At 40.6% G+C, this 22,795-nt stretch overlaps 1 protein-coding gene, 1 long non-coding RNA gene and 1 pseudogene across 2 annotated transcripts; 1 reads left to right on the top strand and 2 right to left on the bottom strand.

Moving 5' to 3' along the window:
• Positions 1-1,605: 1,605 nt before the first annotated feature.
• LOC149137243 (uncharacterized) lies at positions 1,606-4,305 on the bottom strand (annotated as a pseudogene).
• Positions 4,306-5,694: 1,389 nt separating this feature from the next.
• LOC106879250 (tetratricopeptide repeat protein 19, mitochondrial) lies at positions 5,695-22,367 on the bottom strand. Its single transcript, XM_014928741.3, has 2 exons — positions 22,115-22,367; positions 5,695-6,792 (listed from the first exon to the last, which is right to left on the bottom strand). The coding sequence occupies exons 1-2, from the start codon at positions 22,264-22,266 to the stop codon at positions 5,775-5,777; spliced, it is 1,170 nt and encodes a 389-aa protein (XP_014784227.1). The 5' UTR covers positions 22,267-22,367; the 3' UTR covers positions 5,695-5,774.
• Positions 20,416-22,528, top strand: LOC149137242 (uncharacterized). The gene is made up of 2 exons (XR_016240767.1): positions 20,416-20,683; positions 22,026-22,528. It is a non-coding gene; the product is annotated as an uncharacterized LOC149137242 (long non-coding RNA).
• The last annotated feature ends 267 nt before the right edge of the window (positions 22,529-22,795 follow it).

Below are 22,795 nucleotides of genomic sequence, written 5' to 3'. Positions count from 1 at the left end.
TTAGGACGTCTGCCCTGTTCTTTTCGGAAGGCACAAAAATTACGCTCAGCTCCAGATCGAACTCAGTGGTTAGCTCCCGCAATATTCCCAATCGGCGCTTTACCAGCATCTCCGCAGCCCCTTTGGTTCGCACCCTCCGCTCATTGGTGATGACTGCCGTCACCCAACCAAGCACAGTGGCCGAATCGGTTCTAATTTCGATGATGCACAGCACCCACTTCAAGGCCAGGTTCACCCCCTTCAGCACGGCATCCAACTCCGCCACATTGATATGGTTGCAGTCATCCATCTTCCTGAGCCAGGCTGCATCTTCCACCACGGTGCCTCCCATTTCTAAGACAACCCCTATTGCGATGCTACTGGCGTCACACCAAACGATCCCACTCTTTGATTTGGGAACATACCAACTGCCCCTCACTGGATCCTCTGCTCTCACTCTGACCAAGACTTCCTGCATCATGTCGGTCGTTTTCTCCCCCACTCTGTCATTCCACTTTGCTCCTTCGGCTCGTCTCTTGATGAAGCTACATGCTGTCCGGGGCCATCCTGCAACCGGGTAGTGTCCCACCAGCTTCCCGCACACCGAGAACAGTTCCCGTTTACTCACGCTGGTGCCCAGTTCGGGGATCTCGTTCCCACGCCGAAACACCAACGTACCGGCCTTGTCTCTCCGTAGCTTGAGGCCCAGTGCAGCGCCTCCCTCCATGGCCTCTGGTGGCTTGGCGACCAGTCCGAAATTCTTCAGGTGGCCTATGACCTCCGTTGCTGGCATTATGCTTTCGTCCACAAGGATGTCATCGATGTACGAATTGGTGGCCCTTTTTACTCTGTCCACCTTTCCCAGGATGGCCTTGAGAATTGTTGCCATAATTTTTGGCGCTGAATTTAGCCCAAACCCCAGCCTGGTCAAACAGTATGTCCGGCCCTTATACCTGACAAGCTGATGCTTCCACAGTCTCTCAGCCACATGCACCTGCAGGTATGCCGACTTCAAATCGACGATCGTGGAGGCCCCTGTCATCTTCCCCCATTCTCGCAAGGTGTCCCCGCAGACATCTGTGACCTCGCCGCCCGTATGACATGATATGTGGTCATTTAGCTCTCGGAAGTCAAGCACTGGTCTGACCTTATGCTTCGTGGGCTGTACCACCGCCATCAGCGGCAGGACTCCGCTCTCTCCTTCTTCTTCCCAAGGAATCAAAATGCCCTCCTTAATCCACCGCTCCACCTCCCCCTCGAACTCGCTTCTGGCATCTCCTTTCAAAGTATGCTGGTAGCAGCCCACTTTATTTTTTAACATTGGGGGCTCTCCTCTCCAATGCCACTCCACTGTCCACCTCTGGCCATCGAAGGCGGCACGAAAATCTTGGTCTTCAATGGTGTGCGCGGCATAGTTTTCTTCGCGGTTCTCACCAATGCACGGCGTCGCCATACACGGTTTCCCCGCGACCCCGAAAGTCACACCGGCCTCGTTGACAGTGACACCTCCTAAACGGGTGATTGCATCCATCCCCATCACCACGTCAATCTCATCCACCAAGTGGCCAACTACAATTGCTTGCAGCGTCAGCTTTGCTCCCTGCACGTCAGTAATGCCTTCACAGCGTACCTCTCTTCCGTCGACTGCCCTCACACTGCTTTCTCCACTCCACGTCTCTACCACTCCCGGAGTCATCAGGGTCGTTGTACAGCCTGTGTCCACGAGGACACGCGACATCTTCCCATCCACCAGCACATCAACAACGGGTAAAAAAAAATGCGATTTTATTGATCCAAAGGGATGACCACTGGCGCAGTAGTCTCCCTTAGACCGTTTCCCTGCAGACATTCGCTGGCTATATGTCCCGTTTCTCGACAACGGTAGCAAATGACCTCAGGCTTGGGTAACTTGCAGTCTCGCACCATGTGCGGGCCCTGGCACCGGAAACACTGTCCTTTGAACGGTCGCACACGTTCCTTGTTCGACCCCTCTCCGCTACTCCTTGGTCAGCCACCTTTTGCTGTTGCCGTTGCTGCCAACGGCGTCGATCTACAACACGAAACTAACATATGAGCCCTCGTTATTATATCCGCTATGGGCATGGCGTTCACGTCAGGCAGTTTCTGCAATTCGACCGACATGTGGTCAGGAAACCCAGTTACAAACGCCAACTTTACTGTTCGATCCAGCGATTCTCCCTCGTACCCAGCCAGTCTAGCCAACCTCCTAAGTTCGTTGGCAAACACGTCGACCTGTTCGCCAGTCCACTTCGCTCTCCTCAGGCGAGCGTACGCCTCAAACATTCCTTCTGCGAAGGCCTCCATCAAGCGGATTTCTATTTTCTCCGCGCTAACTTGGTCCCTCTCTTCCATCTCTAAAAATAGCGCCAACACCAGACCATCCAAGTACAGTGGTAGAAAGCTTGCCAAGTCGCCTATCCCTTGGAGCTTTGCGACCAGCTTCATCTTTTTTAGCCACGCGACCACGTCCGTGTCGCCGCAAAACGATTTAAGGATATCACTAGAAATCCGGACTACACTCATAATTTTTTTTTTTTTTTCTTATGGGCCGAAATAGCTTGTGGTGTGATGGAGGAAAAAGACAACAAGAAGCAAAAGGACAGAATGAAACGTTGGACCTTACCTTGTCGACCGCAGCGGAGTACACAATCGCTCTTGATCAAAACACGTCTTTCTCGTAACCTGTCTGTTTTCTGACTGACCCACATGCTGGCCTTCGACCGTGTGTGGCCGACTTCCGGTCTGACCCTTCCGGTCTGGCCCTTCCAGTCTGGCTTCACTTCTGTTTGCCTCACCTCTCTCCACCAACAACACACAGCTCATCACAGCCCATAACACCACAGTTTCTTTGGTCTTAATTTGGTGTTTACAAAATGTATAATGTTTAATATCGTTAAATATATTTATAATTTCTCTGTTCTATATGTCAAATTTGTCCAGTCATGCTTCTGTGGTTTATGAAATAAAATACTGGTCAAATCGATTATGTTACAGTTGGTGCTCCAGCCTGACCATAGTCCAATAATGAGAAAAAGAAACGGTTGTAATGTTAAAATCTGTAGTGTAAAAGCAATAATTGACGATTCTTCCAGCAAGACAGGAGGGTGAAACCAGAAGATGCCTCGTCTATGGTGGAGTATTTAGTAGTGAAAGGGGCATGAAGACCCACCAAAGCAAATCAAAGTGCGAAGAATTACTACAGCAACGCAAAGCATCTGATACCATTTAGGGTCCTATTCCTTGGTGCATTAGAACTGCTTGCCAGTTGGAGATCCAGAAGAGCCATGAAGCAGACCCCTGCTTCACTTGCCAAATGGATGAATTTGAATGCCTGAAAGCTTTGAGAAGAAACAATGGTTGAATTAGCCACCAGCAACAGATATGAAATGGGTTCAGTTAGCTAGGGAGTTGGACATCACCCTGGGTGACATTCTGAAAGGTAACGCAATCAGAAAGATAAGAATCATGGTGCAAGTGATTTACCGGACATACTGAGATGTCTTTGGCATGATGGAAGGTAAAACCAGCCAGCAGTATGGCCCCAGTAGAAGGCAGCACTAGCTAGCAGAATTGGGGAAAGAGACTTGCTCATCAGTGCCACATAAAAGTACTTGTGCAATGTCACATAAAAGTGCCTGTGCAATGCCATGTAAAAGCATCTAGCACACTCTGTGAAGTGGTTGGCATTATTAGGAAGAGCATCCAGCCATAGAAACCATGCCACAACAGACAACTAGAGTCTGGTACAACCCTGTGGCTTGCCGGCCCTGGTCAAACCGTCCAACCCATGCCAGCATGGACAACAGACGTTAAATGATGATGTAGCCAAGTTTGTGTGCAAGAAAGTAAATATTCAAACGGGTCTGAATACAAAATTGTAGAAAGCAAATGTCACACACACACACTTCTTGATGGAAACAGCTGAAAAGAAAGGTTGATATTTTCACTGTGTAGTAAAAGAGGGAAGCTTCTGGTGATATTTGTACGTTGCTAGGTTCATATGAAGGAAGTAAAAATCAATAAGGGTCAAGCAATATATGTAAGTCTGTCATGAGGCTCTGGACTCATAAGGCTGGGGCTGAAGCTGGTTTCCCATAGTGAATAAGTGATTGAGGTTACACCATTTCCCATTGAATGGTCTGCTCAGTCTGTCACTGAGTTAACTTGCCAATTATTGCTGAAACTCATTTACAGACGAGTGAAGTGAAGTAATGTGGAATGAAGTGTCTGGCTCAAAAACACAATGCATAGCTTGGTCTGGGAATTGAAACCATGACCTTATGATTACTAGTACAACACTCTAACTATTAGGCCATGCACCTTTACAAGGTATATCAAGATGATATGTTTAGCAACATTTCTTTCAGCTATTTACATTCTGTGTTCAAATTCTGCTGAAGTCAACTTTGTCTTTCATCTTTTCGCAGGTTGATGAAATAAATACCAGTTGAGCGCTGGGGTCAATGTGATTGAGTAAGCCACTCCCTTAATTTGATGACAAAGTTGACTTTGGTAGAATTTGAACTCAAAACATAAACAGCAGAAAAAAATGCTGTTGAGTATTTTTTCCGACATGCTGACAACCCTGCCAGCTTGTCATCGTCAAATGTCTGTTTTCCATGCTGCCATGGGCTGAACAGTCTGACAGGATCTGATAAGCTGCAGGGCTGTGCTGCACTTCAGCATCACCTTAGGGATGGCTTCTATGGATGGATGCCCTTTCTAAAGCCAACCATTTTATGATATGTAGTGGGTGCTTTTGTTTTTTTCTTTTTGTGTGCCACTAGCGCCAGCGAAGATTCCAATTGTCTTGCAAGACATATGAATGTTTTTGAACAGCCTTATGAATGTGAAATACTAAAATACTAAAAAAAAATATATATATATTTCTAACTAGGCGCAGGAGTGGCTATGTGGTAAGTAGCTTGCTTACCAACCACATGGTTCCGGGTTCATTCCCACTGCGTGGCACTTTGGGCAAGTGTCTTCTACTATAGCCTCGGGTCGACCAAGGCCTTGTGAGTGGATTTGGTAGATGGAAACTGAAAGAATCCTGTCGTATATATATATATATATCTATATATATATCATCATCATCATCATCATCATCGTTTAACGTCCGCTTTCCATGCTAGCATGGGTTGGACGATTTGACTGAGGACTGGTGAAACCGGATGGCAACACCAGGCTCCAGTCTGATTTGGCAGAGTTTCTACAGCTGGATGCCCTTCCTAACGCCAACCACTCAGAGAGTGTAGTGGGTGCTTTTACGTGTCACCCGCACGAAAACGGCCACGCTCGAAATGGTGTCTTTTATGTGCCACCCGCACAAGCCAGTCCAGGGGCACTGGCAACGATCTCGCTCGAAAATCCTACAGGAGCCAGTCAGGCGGTACTGGCAACGATATATATATATATGTGTGTGTATATGTTTGTCTCCCCAGCATCGCTTGACAACCGATGTTGGTGTGTTTACGTCCCTGTAACTTAGCGGTTCGGCAAAAGAGACCAACAGAATAAGTATTAGGTTTACAAAGAATAAGTCCTGGGGTCAATTTGCTCGACTAAAGGCGGTGCTCCAGCATGGCCACAGTCAAATGACTGAAACAAGTAAAAGAGAGAGTAAAGAGTAAATAACAATGTGGTGCTCTTGGTTGAAAACAGAAAACATGAAAGAAATCAAATAAAACATGCTGACTGAGAATATTTCTTATACAATTTATTCTACAACAATAATATTTAGGTTATATAACAATTACCTAAGATCTCATTTGTCAACTTCGTGCCTGACCGGCTGACACTTGAACTTTCTCATTTTTGTGGTCAGTGACCTTTTGCAGACAGGTTTTCGCCTTCCTTACAGCAATGCTGTCATTGTTCCTCTGTGCAGAGGCCATTCCTTTTAGGCATGCTTCATGAGCCTTTTCCATCTGCATCTGTGCAAGATAGACTGCACCCAGATTACAGTAAAGTGCAGATATTTCCTCTGCATCAATATCTTCTCCAATTTTGATAGCTTGCAGTATTAACTGCTCGGCAAGTGCATAGTTCTTTTTGAAAATGTTTGCTACTCCTAAATTAGTCATAATTACTAAAGTCTGTCTGTGAGTGTCTCCAAGACATTTTTTCGCTATACAAAAAGAGTCACTTAGCATTTTTTCTGCCTTGTCATAGTCAGACAATCGAAGAAGATAACGGCCGTAGCTATCTAAACACATACCTAACAACGCCTCAGTATCTTTAAACAATTCCTCCCATTCATCTTCTTTCTTACTTTCCTCCTTCTTCACCTCCTCTTTCTTCTCCCCCTCCTTTAACTTCTCTCTCAGAGTGTTTATGCAAAACTCAAAGCCCAAAATAGCTTCCTCAGATCGGTCCTGGATGGCATAGATGTTGGCCAATTTCAATGAAATTTCTAAAATAACATTGCCGTCAGCAGGCATCCCTGCTTGTACACAACCTTTGATTGTCTCCTTGTACAGTTTCTCTGCCTTGTCAAATTCATTTAAGCTGAAAGACAAGTTAGCCAGACAGTCAAACAGATATGTCCTTGCCTGAAGTAGTTCGTTGTCATCGATTTCTTTGTTTTGGTGTCTCTGTATGACAACAGACAACGCTTCATGGTAATACTTCTCACATTTCAATAGTTCTCCATCTTTCTGAGATTTTCTAGCCTCATAAACCAAACGTTTCACTCTGTCTTCTTCCGGTGCCTTTTCACTTACATGCCAAAGATCAAACAGGCTAAATGACAATAGAAAACAGCCACCAGCTTGCCAGAAGTTGGGGTTTCTGAAAGTATTAGCAGAAAAGAAAAAAGAAAGAAAAAAAGAAAGAAAATCATTAAAGATGTATTTCTTTAAAAAAAAAATCCATACCTTCAATAAAATCAAATAAAAAAAATGTCAGAAAGATAATGTAATAAAGGAAAAAAAAAAAATTAATTAAAACAATTAATTTGAAAAGATTAGTTAATGATTAGTCCCAAGCTATCTCTAATTGAGCAAAGACATTGCAGTGCTGACCTTTTAAGAGGCTTCTAGAATTATATCAAGCAATCTCCCTCTTTTTAAAACTTTTTAATACCAACTTGGCTATGACCATCTAGGCTGTTTGAGAATTGAAACCACAATCTCATGATCACGAGTGCAACACACCTAACCACCAGGCTATGTGCCTTCACAATAATAATAATAATAATACTGGTTTCAAAATTTGCCACAAGCGCAGCAATTTGGTGGGGAGGAGGGGATGAGTCAACTACATTAGTCCAAGTGTTCAACTGGTACCTAATTCATCTACCCCAAAAGGATGACAGGCAAAGTCGACCACAACGGAATTTGAACTCAGAACGTAAAGATAGATGAAATGCCGTTGAGCATATTGCCCAGTGTGCTAACGATTCTGCCAGCTCGTAAATACAGTAATCACTCACCATATCGCAGTTCATCTATCACGCCCTCAGTACATGGCAGATTTTTCTGGCTAATATATGTAAATTTATATTGTGGGTTTCTGTGGTTGATTGGTATTTATATTTTTTTAGATTCTAAGTATTTCTGTGGTAAAATAAGCATTTTCACATCTAAAAATTAATATCTGATCTTGGTTGATGCCAGCTCCTCTGGCCCCTGTGCTGGTGGCACGTAAAAAGCACCCATTACACTTTCGGAGTGGTTGGCGTTAGGAAGAGCATCCAGCTGTAGAAACACTGCCAGATCAGATTGGGGCCTGGTGCAGCCTCCTGACTTTCCAGACCCCAGTTGAAGCATCCAACCCATGCCAGCATGGAAAACGAACGTTAAACAATGATGATGACAGTACAGTACTGCACCGTATAACATATAATATATTAAAAGAAAATACGTAGTGTACTGTAGATGAGTAAACAAAGAATCACATATACTGTATGGAAAACAAAACTCGGGAGGTGAGCGTGTGGTGTTGTTTTGCATTTATAATAAAATAAATATATACAAATTATAAAATAATAAAACAGATATACAGTACGGTTTCTACTTCGCGACTTTTCACCTATCGCAAGGGGTTTTGGAATGTAACACCTGCGATAGTCAAAGGATTACTGTAATAATAATAATAATAATGAGGTTATTGTATACAGTGTAAAAATGCATTATAACTCATCAGAAAATGTTAAAAGATACAGAAAACAGTTAAGTAAAGAAGGACAAGAATGAAAGATGAAGGAAGATGCAGAGTACAAAGGGTAAAACACAAAAAAAGATGAGAAAGGGAGCCTTAAAGAGTCATAAAAAAAAGGAAAAAATGCAGAGGAACGTCAGGAGTAATGTTGGTGAATTACAGGAAGCATGGAATGTTTGAAGGATGCAGTGTCCTGGCAGCAAACAACTGACAAAGGGAGTTTATTCCATGCTTTCATAATTCTGAATGTGTAAAGAATGTCTCAGAAAGTCATGGGTGTTGTGCTGTACAATAAATAATCTCTCGGCTATGGTGGCTGTTACATTCCAAAACCCGCTGAGATAGGTGAAAAATCTGCAAAGTAGAAACAGTACTGTATATTTTTTTTAATTTTTATAAATTGTATATACCGTAAATCCTTGAGTATAACTGCACTTTTTCCCCCAAAATTTCTAGTGCGTACTATACACGAGTTTAAAAATGAAAAAAATATTTTCTAAGCAAAATTTTCTAAGTGATAAATATGTAAAGGCAATTTACTTAATATTTATTTTTCACAGACATTATTACTGTTATTTCTTTATTTTCTGCAAACAAAGTGCACAAAAAAGCTACACATTTGCATTATATTATATACACAATAATAATAAAGGACGTTACTGTATATAGACATTACGTTATATAGACCTCCTTGACTCAAGTTAGAGAAGGGGTGCGTATTATACACAAGGTTTAAGTTTTTCAGAGGTACAGCCCCCTAAAAATCCCCTGCGTATTATACTCAAGGCCGGACTATACTCTAGGATTTACGGTATTTATTTTATTATGAATGCAAAACAACACCACGGAGGAAACGATGTAAGCTTTAATAATAAACTGCGATATGGCGAGGGATTACTGCATTTTTCTTTACATTTCATACGCAGATTTCAATGCATGTTATGCTAAGACCATTTTTTCCTCTCATTTTTGACACTTTATTGAAAAGAAGAATAACACTGCAATCACATGATGGTACAAAGTGATTCATTTGCATTAATTCATTAATTACCTCCATTGTAGCAAAGGAGAAGGTATTGTTTTGTTTGTTTGTTTGTCTGTGGACAAGATATCTCAAGAACCACTGGATGGATTCGGATGAAACTTTCAGGAATGTCTGACCTCATGACTAGCACAAACTGATTAGATTCTGGGATTGATCTGGAGCCAGACAAAGATTCAGGATTATTTTTCCTGTTTTTTTTTTACTTAATTTTTGAGAGTGGTCCAGTTCATTTTTAGTATTCTCGTTTGTGACAGCAGTCGAGTTTATTTCAGATATTCTCATTTTAAAAAATCATCTCGGGTTAATCGTTGAGAGGATGTTGGTGTTGCCTTGGTGGAGGTCTACGCTCTCCGAGTGCTCTTTAAATTAAAATGAGAGATTTATTTCATCTCATCTAGCCTTATTCAACAAACCACCAACCAAACTCATTCACAGATCTGTCTCCTCCTTTCCACACATCAATTTAATTACAGGCATAAGAATACTTTGAGTAAAATAAAGTCATAACAAATTCTTTGAACATATCTGCTTCCTTAGCTTCTGAGATAGTTTCATCATCATCATCATCGTTTAACATCCGTTTTCCATGCTGGCATGGGTTGGACAGTTTGACTGAGGTCTGGAGAGCCAGTGGCTGCATCAGGCTCCAATCTGATCTGGAAATGTTTCTACAGCTAGATGCCCTTCCTAACGCCAACCACTCTGAATGTCGTGGGTACTTTTTATGTGCCACTGGCATAGGAGCCAGTCAGGTGGCTCTAGTATTGATCATGTTTGGATAGTGCTTTTAATGTGCCACCGGTACTAGGGCCAGTCGGTGGGCACTGGCATTGGCCACGTTGAGTTGGTGCTTTTTACATGTCACCAGCACGAGAGCCAGTCAGGGGGTACTGGCATCAGCTAGTCGGGGTACTCTAAATCAGATGTTATGTGAAGTAAAAGTATAATTTTCTTGGTACCAAAACTTCTGATACCAAATGGATTTTGTGCAGAATCCCCAGTACCAAAATATCTCTAATCTTGCTAATGTAACATCTAGAGAAATAGGGAAAATCCATAAATATGGATAAGCATTGTACTATGATCTTTACTTAAAGTGCAGGGTTATCATATTTCAGAATGTGTTTGTGTGTGTGTGTGTGTGTGTGTGTGCACTGTTTAATACCATTTGATACCAACCTGCCTAAGACCACCTTTAGTTCTATTATACAAATTCATTATTGCATAATTGAAAAACCTTCCATCAAAATTTCATATTAATTCATATTCCAAACACTAGTGTTATAATAACAAAATTGTTTTAATAAATTCTTCATTTATTTTCAAAATTAATTTAAAGAAAAGTAGCGTACTTCAGCAGAAATATACTAACAAAACTGGTTAATGGAATGGATCCGCCATAAGAACGCAATACAAGGGAGAGAACTGCGCAGTGCTGCAATGAAACTGAGGACTTCTTGGCATAACTCACAAGAATCTGTAAGAAACATTAAAAAGAACACGTTTTTCCACACACACACCCACACCAAAAAAAGGGAAAAAATGATTAAGTTTTATTATGGAGCAGATAATTAAGAGATATATTAATAACAGACTTATTATATAGAGTTAAGTACACTACAAAGAAAATTATATTTTTTTTCTGTTCAAGAGTGGCTGTGTGGTAAGTAGCTTGCTTACCAACCACATAGTTCCGGGTTCAGTCCCACTGCGTGGCACCTTGGGCGAGTGTCTTCTACTATACCCTCGGGCCGACCAAAGCCTTGTGAGTGGATTTGGTAGACGGAAACTGAAAGAAGCCCATCATATATATATATATATATGTGTGTGTGTGTGTGTTTGTGTGTCTATGTTTGTTCCCCCAACATCGCTTGACAACCGATGCTGGTGTGTTTAGGTACCCGTAACTTAGCGGTTCAGCAAAAGAGACCGATAGAATAAGTACTAGGCTTCCAAAGAATAAGTCCTGGGGTCGATTTGCTCGACTAAAGGCGGTGCTCCAGCATGGCTGCAGTCAAATGACTGAAACAAGTAAAAGAGTATACCAATTCTGCAGAGAAGACGACCAGGTAATGTAATGTTCTGTGCGTTAATCAAGATAGAATACAGCATCCATTGGTGACATAGCCAATCATAAACTTGACATTTTACCTTTTTGAAAACTATTACAAAGTTAAATTAGAGGTTGACATTGATGTAGTCGCACATATACACACTAGTTTAACTCTTACTACTAACACTAAATAGGTCACACTGAGTTTAAACCTTACCATTACGCTTTGTTTAAATCTTACAACCATTACTGCTAACAATTTGACGTGCATCTCGACAAGGGACATAACTCAACTCATCTTAGTTTCGCTGCAAAATGAACCTTGAAGCAGCTAGTTGGAGATTAGCCTAGAATCAGACCCGATCGAGCAGATCTTATGATCGAAGGCATTCCAGACGTGACCATACCGTTTTATTTATGTTCATAATAAAATCTCGAACTAGGTATTCCAAATAATTCATTTCACTTTTTCATATTTAGGATTATATCCAACGACTAAGTCCTATTTTTAGAGGGTAGTAGTAGTATGGAAGGAAAGTGCTGCAACAGTATGTTGCTGCATCCACCATTTTGTTGGTGATTCCCAACACCAGGTGGATGACACCGTTGCACCACTCAGGTGACAACCTTCCAAGCCCAGGGGTCTGTTTGAATAGTTGCTGCTGGTGAGGTTGGAGGACAAACCCTGCCTCAACCTCCTTTTAGTTGCCTTTTACGACATGCAGAGGAAACGTTGGTGTTATTCATAGACATGCCAGTCCCCATACAGGGGGTAGGGTGTGATTTTATATAATAATAATTATTTCTACTCTAGGCACAAGGCCTTGAAAATTGTTGGGTAAGGAGGCCAGTTGATTACATCGGCCCCTGTGTATAACATACTTATTTCAACGACCCCGAAAGGATGAAAGGCAAAGTCGACTTTGGAAGAATTTGAACTCAGAACATAAGACAGACGAAATACCGCTAAGCATTTCGCCCCATGAGCTAAAAACAATAAAAATAATAATCCTTCCTATTACAGGCACAAGGCCTGAAATTTTTTGGGGTGGGGATAGTCGATTACATTGACCCCAGTACTCAACTGGTAGTTAATTTATCGACCCTGAAAAGATGAAAGGTAAAGGTGACCATGGCGGAATCTGAACACAGAACGTAGTGGCAAATGAAATACTGCTAAGCATTTTCCTCTGCATGCTAACAATTCTGCCAGCTTGCAACCCTAATCATCATCATCATCATCATCGTTTAACGTCCGCTTTCCATGCTAGCATGGGTTGGACGATTTGACTGAGGACTGGTGAAACCGGATGGCAACACCAGGCTCCAGTCTGATTTGGCAGAGTTTCTACAGCTGGATGCCCTTCCTAACGCCAACCACTCAGAGAGTGTAGTGGGTGCTTTTACGTGTCACCCGCACAAAAACGGCCACGCTCGAAATGGTGTCTTTTATGTGCCACCCGCACAAGCCAGTCCAGGGGCACTGGCAACGATCTCGCTCGAAAATCCTACAGGAGCCAGTCAGGCGGTACTGGCAACGACCACGCTCAAAATGGTGCATCTCATGTGCCACCCGCACAAGAACCAGTCCAGGGGCACTGGCAACGATCTTACTTGGCTTGCCGGGTCTTCTCACGCACAGCACATTTCCAAAGGTCTCGGTCAGTAGTCATCGCCTCGGTGAGGCCCAATGTACGAAGGTCTTGCCTCACCACCTCAGCCCAGGTCTTCCTGGGCCTACCTCTTCCACGGGTTCCCTCAACTGTTAGGGTGTGGCACTTTTTCACGCAGCTATCCTCCTCCATTCTCACCACATGTCCATACCAGCGCAATCGTCTCTCTTGCACGCCACAACTGATGCTTCTAATGTTCAGCTTTTCTCTCAAGATACTTACACTCTGACGGGTATTCACATTGACATTACACATCCAACGGAGCATACTGGCTTCATTCCTTGCGAGCTTACGTATGTCCTCAGCAGTTACAGCCCATGTTTCACTGCCATGTAGCATGGCTGTTCGTACACATGCGTCATACAGTCTGCCTTTTACTCTGAGTGAGAGTCCCTTTGTCGCCAGCAGGGGTAAGAGCTCTCTAAACTTTGCCCAGGCTATTCTTATTCTAGCAGCTACACTTTCAGCGCACCCACCCCCACTACTAACTTGGTCGCCCAGATAGCGGAAGCTATCGACTACCTCTAGTTTTTCACCCTGGAATGAGATAGAAGTTGTTTCCTGTTTGTTTACAGTCTTTATTGCACCTGAACATCTGCCACAAACAAAAACTAACTTGCTAGTTAACCTGCCTTTGATGTTGCTGCACCTCTTATGTGTCCATAGCTTGCACCGGGTACATCTTATAGAGTTACTACCTACTCCTTTTCTACATACTGAGCAGGGCCATCTACCTGAAGGGGTTTGTGTTTTATCTACCTTCCTACTTATTAGGATTTTGGTTTTAGCTAGGTTGACTCTAAGGCCCTTCAATTCTAGACCTTGCTTCCACACCTGAAACTTCTCCTCTAGTTCTGATAGTGACTCCGCAATTAGGGCAAGGTCATCAGCATAGAGGAGCTCCCAGGGGCAACCTGTCTTGAACTCCTCTGTGATTGCCTGGAGGACTATGGTAAATAAGAGGGGGCTGAAGACGGAACCTTGGTGGACCCCTACCTCTACCCGGAATTCATTGCTGTACTCATTTCCAACCCTCACCTTACTGGCAGCATCTCTGTACATGGCTCGCACAGCTCTCACTAACCATTCTTCTATCCCAAGTTTCCTCATTGACCACCAGATAAGGGATCGGGGGACCCTGTCAAAGGCTTTCTCCATGTCAACGAAAGCCAGGTACAGAGGTTTATCCTTAGCTAGGTATTTCTCCTGCAACTGTCTCACTAGAAATAAGGCATCAGTAGTGCTTTTACCTGGCACGAACCCAAACTGCATCTCATCTAAATTGATTCGCTCCCTAATTAGTTGGGCTATGACCCTCTCTGTAACTTTCATAACCTGATCTAACAGCTTGATGCCTCTGTAATTATTTGTATCTAAAGCGTCACCTTTACCTTTGTAGCAGTTGACTATGATGCTGCTACACCAGTCATTGGGTATGACTCCTTCGTGTATCACCTGGTTCGTAATACGGGTGACTAGGCTATAGCCAACACTGCCAGATATTTTGAGCATCTCTGCAGTGATTCCTGATGGGCCGGGGGCTTTCCCGGTCTTCATACTCTTAATTGCTTTATCTACCCTGGTACTATCAGATAATAATAATGCTATTTTTTTATTACCAAAAAGGCTTTACAAAACACATTGAGGATGGTAATGGACAATACAGTATGGGGCTACAGAAAGAAGAGTGTAAAAAGTAGAGAAACTGTGATGATAATAATAATAATGACAAAACTATAAAAGCTAATAAACCGGATATTATTATAAAAGATCAGACAAAGAAGAAGTGTTTATTAATTGACATGAGTATTCCTTACGATCACAATATAGCAGTGAAAGAATTTGACAAGATCAGTAAATATAAAGACTTGCTAATAGAAATTGAAAAAATGTGGCACCTCAAGGCGACTACCGTACCAGTGATTGTAGGATCTCTAGGAATGATAAAAATAGGTACTGAAACCTATTTGAAAATGATAGCAGGCCTACCATCCCTACAGGAAGTGCAAAAAATCGTGCTAACTGGAACGACTCATGTACTGAAAAGAGCATTATCGCTGTGAAAACAATATCCATTCATGATTTTTTTTTTTTTTTCTTAAATACATGTTTTACCTGTGAATTTGCATGTGTAAACTGAGAATGCATTCAATGAGCTTCTCTGCCCTAGGTGTACGGAAAACACTCGGTGAGAAATGGAAGAGAATTCGAAGAAAGAAGAATAAAAAATAATAATAGTCCTTTTTATTAAAGACACAGGGTAAGTCAATGACATCAATCCCCAGTGATCAACTGGTACTTATTTTATTGAGCTCGAAAGGATTAAAGGCAGGTGGCATTTGAACTTAGAACATAAAGGCAGATGAAATGCTGCTTAGCATTTTGCCTGGCATGCTAATGATTTGGCTAGCTTGCCACCTTAATAATAATAATTCTTTCTTATTTATTTATTGCCCATAAGGGGCTAAATATAAAGGGGACAAACAAGGACAGACAAAGGGTTTAAGCCGATTACATCGACCCCAGTATGTAACTGGTACTTAATTTATCGACCCCGAAAGGATGAAAGGCAAAGTCGACCTCGGTAGAATTTGAACTCAGAACGTAATGGCAAACGAAATACTGCTAAGCATTTCGCCAGGCGTACTAACTATTAGGCCAGCCTTAATTATAATAATAATAATAATAATAATAATAATTCTTTCTATAAAAGGAACAAGGCCTGAAATTTGGGGGAGGGGGATAGTCAATTACATTGACTCCAGTACTTGACTGGTACTTAATTTATCGACCCTGAAAGGATGAAAGGTAAAGTCGACCTCAGTGGAGTTTGAACTCAGAACATAGTGATGAGCGGAATACTGTTAAGCATTTCAACCAGTGTGCTAACGATTCTGCTAGCTCGCTGCCTTAATAATAATAATAATAATAATAATAATAATAATAATGGTTTCAAATTTCGCCTTAAGGGCAGCAGTTTTGAAGGAAGGGCAGTATCTAAGGTCCTTTATAGTACTTCCAAGGCTGGTGGGAAGAAAGGAAGGACTGCATCCTTTGACTGCAGGCATAATGAGGGAGAAAAACACACACACACAAATGGGTTTCTTTCAGTTTCCGTCTACCAAATCTGCTCAACAAGGCTGTGGTCAGCCTGAGGCTAGAGTAGAAGACATACCCAAGGTTCTATGCAGCAGGACAGAACCCAGAACCATTATGGATAGGAAGCAAGCTTCTTACCACACAGCAATGCTTTGCACCTGTGAAATTAATGCTAATAATAATAATAATAAATGCCTGGATGCAGTACCAGGCAGTGGCTCTCATGGCTTCTCATCTTAATTGATTGGAAGTGTTATCATGTACATTGTTTTGTCTTGGTATAAAAGATGAGCTACAGCAAATATTCTGCTTAATACCACAGATTTGCTTGTCAGTTGTTTGATCATAACCAGTTGAGCATGTCCCTTGGTGGCTGACGATATGTGCATCTCTGATCATGAGCAGAAGTAGTGGGGAAGCATCATAGCCGTGTGTTGAGAGGAATTCTTTGAGGTTTGAATGATTTACCTTTGGAAACACGGGGGTTTTGCTCAACATCCTTAAATAAACCTCATTCAGGGTCCTTTTGAGCAGGATGGGCTACTCGACCTGAAGAAAATTCTAAACTGGGCCCCACCTTTGAGGTCATGCGCTGTTTATCTTGATATGAGATCACCATTTCGCGCACATATGGTTGTGATGCATTTGCCTGGTATACCCTTATCAGACGGGTAGTCATGATGGGTATAATGGGCTTTGTATATTTTACCCCAATGTCACTTTGATGGTATGCACTGCTCTCTCACTCAATAATAATAATAACAACTTATTTTTGGCTTGATCTAAAGCCTCAAATTTATAGGGGAAGGGGAATGAAATAATCCCAAAATAAGCTTTACTTGAAAAGCACTAAAAATACACATAACCAAGACAGACTTAGCCTTTTATTCTCACTAGTAACTACTGGCATTGATTGAACAGACATTTTCCTCCACCAAAAGAAAAAATCAATATTTAATGGAATGAATTACTGAATTTATGGAAATAAAATAAAAAAAATTACCTTCAATGTAAACATATTTTAACAGCATCTTTTTTTTTTTTTTACTTCTTTTCATCTCTTGCATACATATTAATTGGTGTTATCAACTGTGAGTTGAGCCACAACTGGCTTAAATATATGAGGTGATTCATGTAGGGAAGTACATACACACACATCTACTGAGAGGTACACATACACACACATGTATAATGTTGGTGTATTCAACAAAAAAAGTACAGGGTAACTGAGAGAGACTTTATATAATTAAGACACCCGTATTTTAACAATTATACGGAACACTTCATTTTTGGGGCTTAAAATTTGGAAAAGGTTTTGTAAGGGATTATAATACTAACCATGTATAAGAAACACGCATATATATTTAACCTAATTTTTGACAAAAAAGGGTTCCTTATACTCATTAAAATATGGAACTTTGCTTTGCCATAGCAGTACCGATAACCAGACGTTAACATTTAATACACTGATAATGCATAGTATTTCTAAGCTCTAGCAAGGAAGTATGAATTAAGGCACTGATGAAGCTATATAATGTTGCACTGGTACCCAAGTCAGTGTGCACAATTCCTTGTAACTGAAACAGCTGGAAGTTAATGAATGTGATTCTGTAAATCTTTTTCTCCTGCCACATCATCATCACTTAACCATGCTGGAAGGGTTTGGACAGTTTAACAGGAACTGGCAAGCCAGAAGACTGTGCTCAGCTCCACTGTCTGCTTTGGTGGGGTTTTTACAGCTGAACATGCTGTGCTTGAGAAGACCCATCAAGTCAAGTGAAATCATAGTCGCAGCCGATGTCAGTGTGATGTAACTGGTACCCATGCCAGTGGCATGTAAAAAGTACCCTTTGAACTTTGGGCCTCATGGAAGCAGTGACAAGTGAACAAAACCTTTGACAATTATACCATGTGTCGAGCTGGCAGAAATGTTAGCACGCCGAGCGAAATACTTAGCGGTATTTCGTCTGCCGCTACGTTCTCAGTTCAAATTCTGCCGAGGTCGACTTTGCCTTTCATCCTTTCAGGGTCGATTAAATAAGTACCAGTTACGTACTAGGATCGATGTAATCAACTTAATCCCTTTGTTTGTCCCCTCTATGTTTAGCCCCCTGTGGGGAATAAAGAAATAAGAAACGTTTGCACGCCGGGCAAAATGCGTAGTGGTGTTTCATCTGTCTTTACGTTCTGAGTTCAAATTCCACCGAGGTCGACTTTACCTTTCATCCTTTCGGGGTCGATTAAAGAAGTATCAGTTATGCACTGGGGTGGATGTTATCGGCTTAATCCCTTTGTCTGTCCTTGTTTGTCCCCTCTATGTTTAGCCCCCTGTGGGCAATGAAGAAATAAATATACTATGCTTGAGAAGACCTGTCAAGTCGAGTGAGACCACAGTTGTGATCAATGCCAGTGTTTCATAACTGGCACCTTTGCTGGTAGCACATAAAAAGCACCCACTACACTCTTGGAGTGGTTGGCATTAGGAAGGGCATCCAGTCAAAGAAATTTTGCCAAATCAGATTGGAACCTGGTGCAGCTCCTCACCTTACCAGAGATAGAGTAGTAACGTATACTAAGCAGTGAAGCAAGTCACCACATCTAAGTGGCTAGTGATGTATTGTATATAAAGAGTGCAGAGCTTGCACCGAAAACCAGCTGGTGGAGAATCCGCCTGGGGTTAAACTAGTAGTAACATTCATCTGCCACTTAGATGTGGCTACTCACTTTAGTGCATACGTTACTACTCTGTCTCCTCTTGAGATTTTATACCTAGTTATATCAGACCTTGCATGCTGTTTGAATCCAAAAAGGGGGCTCTTCATCAATGGAAGCAGCAAGAAATATTTGCTCTGTCAGTGGAAATGAAACTTTAATTGAGTGAACATGGCAAGGATGTTTAGGCCAGCTTTCAATTTTTCTCTTACAGATTCCCCTCAATCTAAACGACCAAATTCTGTCAATATTGAGCTTCCAAAAGCCAGAGTTGAGGAAGATCCAAAACAAACTGCACAAGGATTAGCAAAACTATTCAATTTAAGCCACATTTCAATTATAAAAGACCCTCACAAACCCGGTGAAGTGTCTAAACTTCATCAATAGGTCCCTCATCGACTGACTCAGCTTAATCAAAGAGTTGTCCTCTGTTTGTCATTGAAACTACTGAGCCTTTCTTGGCTAAAATCACTGCAAAAGTAGCTTCTCCTTAGTTATATCCAACAGAAACAACAATGGTTAGCACTTAATGAAAAGAAAATCCATCCCAAAACCAGGACTACGCCTGAAAAGTATTATGTTCTGTGCTCGGTGGGTTACGGAGGGCTGTTATCTATTATGAAGGATTAAACCAAAATGGAACAGGTAATGCGGAGAAGTATTGCAGTCAGTTGGAAGCACTGCACAAAAATCTGCAGGAAATGCATCATCATTGGTCAATTGTAAAGGGGTGTTGCTCCTACATAATAATGCAAGACTGCATATTGTCAGAATCACTTAGGAAAAGATCATGGGTCTAAACATGGAAGCTTTGCTCAATTTCCTTTACTCACCTGACCTTGCTCCATTTATCATCTTTTTTCAATAGTAACATTATTTAGAATGAATACAGTTTATTAATTGCAAGGTTAAAAATGAAGAATTTTACATGCAAGAGATAAAAAAAAGTCTGCCAAGTGTGTGGGACTATGTAATAAATAACAATGAGAAATATCATCTTCATTAAATATATTAATTAAAATCAATGAAACATTTCGTTTCTTTCACATCCAGAAAAACGACAAGAATTTCTTCCCGACGTAATATATTCATACATACATACATACATGTATATATATATATATATATATATATATATATATATATATATATATAGACACACACACATATAAAAATATATGCAGGTACATATATGCACACAAACACACTCGCGTGTGTGCGTGTATATATATATATATATATATATATATATATATATATACACAAGCAAGCTCATACGTAGAAATATGCAAGCACATGGATGCATATTTACAAGCAAGCATGCACATGTACATATATACATGCAAGCAGATCTTGTACCCGTACATATACGCAAATGCACACACATACACAAATATAAATCGGGCAATTTATTATTATGTAAACACAAGTGGTTTCCGCTAATATACATAACTTCATTTTATTTTATTTTGAAGGTATACACACTGAAAGTAAAAATGAAAACGATCTTTACAGCTAATAGATATTGGAAAGGACAACAGGCGAACGAGAGACTGGCTGTTATTAAAAGCTTAAACCGATTGAGGTAAAACGAGGTGACCTCCAACTTTGAATTCAAGCGTAGACAATTTGGCACCGTCAAATAGATCACCATCACCACCACCATAACCATCAATACCACCTGCACACATACACAGTGAACTGTTATGATATTGCATAATTTACAATATATTGCGTAAATCATTATCGATACGCGAGGTAGAGATAAATAGAGACAGACTGTGTAAGTGTGTGAGTGCATGGTGATTATTGAATAAGTTATGGTTAAATACGATAAGGTACCCGGGAGGGGAAGTCAAGGCCGGTGTTTCTGGGGGTAATATGCATAAATATGTACTATATATGTATATATAGCAACATCGAGGGGGAGAGATGCAGGTATGTCGCAACTTAGCAAACTCACTATTTCGTTGCTTAAATTATCAGTCATTCGAAGAGAGAGAGAGAGAGAGAAAGGATAAAAGGAGATTGTCGATGGGAATTAGGTGTGTTTGTGCATATATATATATATTTCTTTTATCCTTTACTCGTTCAAGTCATTGGACTGCGGCCATGTCGGGGCAACATCTCGAAGGGTTTAATCGAAGTCGGTCCCTACACACACATATATATATATATGTATATATGTATATATATATATAAATGCGTGTGATTTATTTCAAGATCAACTCCAATGCATCAGTCGATTAACACTGTAATTTGCGATCAATCAATTAAACACAAAAGCCTCGGCTTTAGTATAAGAGAGAGAGAGAAAGAGATAATGAGAAGTGGAGTTATTCATGCTTTGACCAAAGAGATAAAGAAAACGAAGATCGTAAAAGCAATTGAATTTTTAAAACTGGCGTAAATGATCAATTTTTTCAAGAGAATTCTCGTTCAATAAATAAATGAATGATTGTAAAGAGTGTGAGAGAAAATATATATATGTATTTGGGGGGGGGGTATGTAAGCAGCAAGAGATGTATATAGATAATTTTTTATCAAGCGCGAAACGGTATATATATATATATATATATATATATAGGGAGAAACTGATGAAATAAAATCAACTTCGAATGTATACACACCTACACACACCTGTGAGTGTGTAGGTGTGTATGGGGTTACGTAAATGTGCGTATGTATATAAATATATGTATGTATAATCTATATTTGCGTGTATATTTATGTAACTAAATGTATGTATTCATTTTATTTCGTTATTCTTTCTAACGCATATGTCTCACAATTTTGATAAATTTTCCGCGAGATATATATATATATATATATATATATATATATATAATTACACACACATCCAGCTCCATATCTATCTATCTATCTACCTATATATATATATGTATATATATAGATATTATAGATTGTGTGTAACTGAAATCTATCATAACATGCGAAAAAGCCTTGTTTAATGGAAAAATTAAATAAACTTGTTTCACGGCACATTATATATATATGAATATGTATGTATGTATGTATATAATGCACATACACGCGCAGTGTTTATTTATTAGTTTTGTAGAATGTCATATAAGCCGCTAAGGTCAAAAATCGATCAAGTGCAAATAAATATAGAGATATATATATATACACACACTAAGCAATGAAAACAATATTAGCATAGTAAACAAACCGGCGATAGAAAACAAGATCTCTACTCTAATCTAAAGCATAGTCTGCCTGATATTATTATTATTATTATGTGTTTATATTTATATAGAAAGAAACGATCATTCATTGACAGAGATCGCTTTATAAAGGGTAGACAGAAGAAGAAAAAGGAAATATATGCGTGTGGCAAGAACGAACCTGAAATGTTTAGTGATGTTATGCACCAGGACCGTCTGTGACCTTGATGAGAACCCACTTCTGCTTGTGACAAAAGAAAAGGTGACAGGACTGCGTAGAGGAATTGAATAACTTTTCCAGAGCCGACCCAACGCACTGACATACCTCATCATGTTTTCTGCCGGTCACTTCAGGATGAGGGTTGTCAGTTAGCCTTGTGGAGTTGTCTCCCTTCACCATGTCACGTGGGCAACCACTGCGGCACCAAATTTATCTGGAAATCCAATGTTTAATATAATTCCGAAAAATAAAAACTTCCAACAAACTATCGCGATACACTATTTGTATTTATATTATTTTATTTTATTTTCCATGAAATTTTCTTACCTGTATGTTTATTGTTATTTTATATCTGAGAAATAAAATATATTTCTACTGTTCAACTCTTCACACCTGCCATTGGGAGATACCAAATGTCTTTTTAACAATAGCTGGTGGCAGTTTAAGTGAGAGGCGAGCTTACTACGTTCCGGACGGGGGGAAAAATCATTAAATCAAGTCTCTTAGCAATGCTTCTGGTTTTATAGTATCAATATGGTGTAATGCCCTCCCCACTTGATCGAAGTGGGATAGATAAAAATCAATGCTTGCAGTTGAATATCAGCTCATAAAACCAAACTTAGTGTTGGTATGTTTAATGCA

This window comes from Octopus bimaculoides, chromosome 2 (assembly GCF_046866305.1).
Source record: "Octopus bimaculoides isolate indiv1 chromosome 2, ASM4686630v1, whole genome shotgun sequence".
Taxonomy (NCBI): Eukaryota; Metazoa; Mollusca; class Cephalopoda; order Octopoda; family Octopodidae; genus Octopus; species Octopus bimaculoides.
The sequence above is the reverse complement of the archived record's forward strand: the minus strand, read 5'-3'. Positions and strand labels throughout refer to the sequence as shown.

What these genes read in the sequence shown, in the direction of transcription:
- LOC106879250 (XM_014928741.3), bottom strand. Translation starts at nt 22,266, where the DNA reads ATGATGAGGTATGTCAGTGCGTTGGGTCGGCTCTGGAAAAGTTATTCA. An exon ending in AACATCACTAAACATTTCAG is followed by an intron (nt 6,793 to 22,114) that starts GTTCGTTCTTGC and finishes TAATACTTTCAG; the next exon opens with AAACCCCAACTTCTGGCAAG.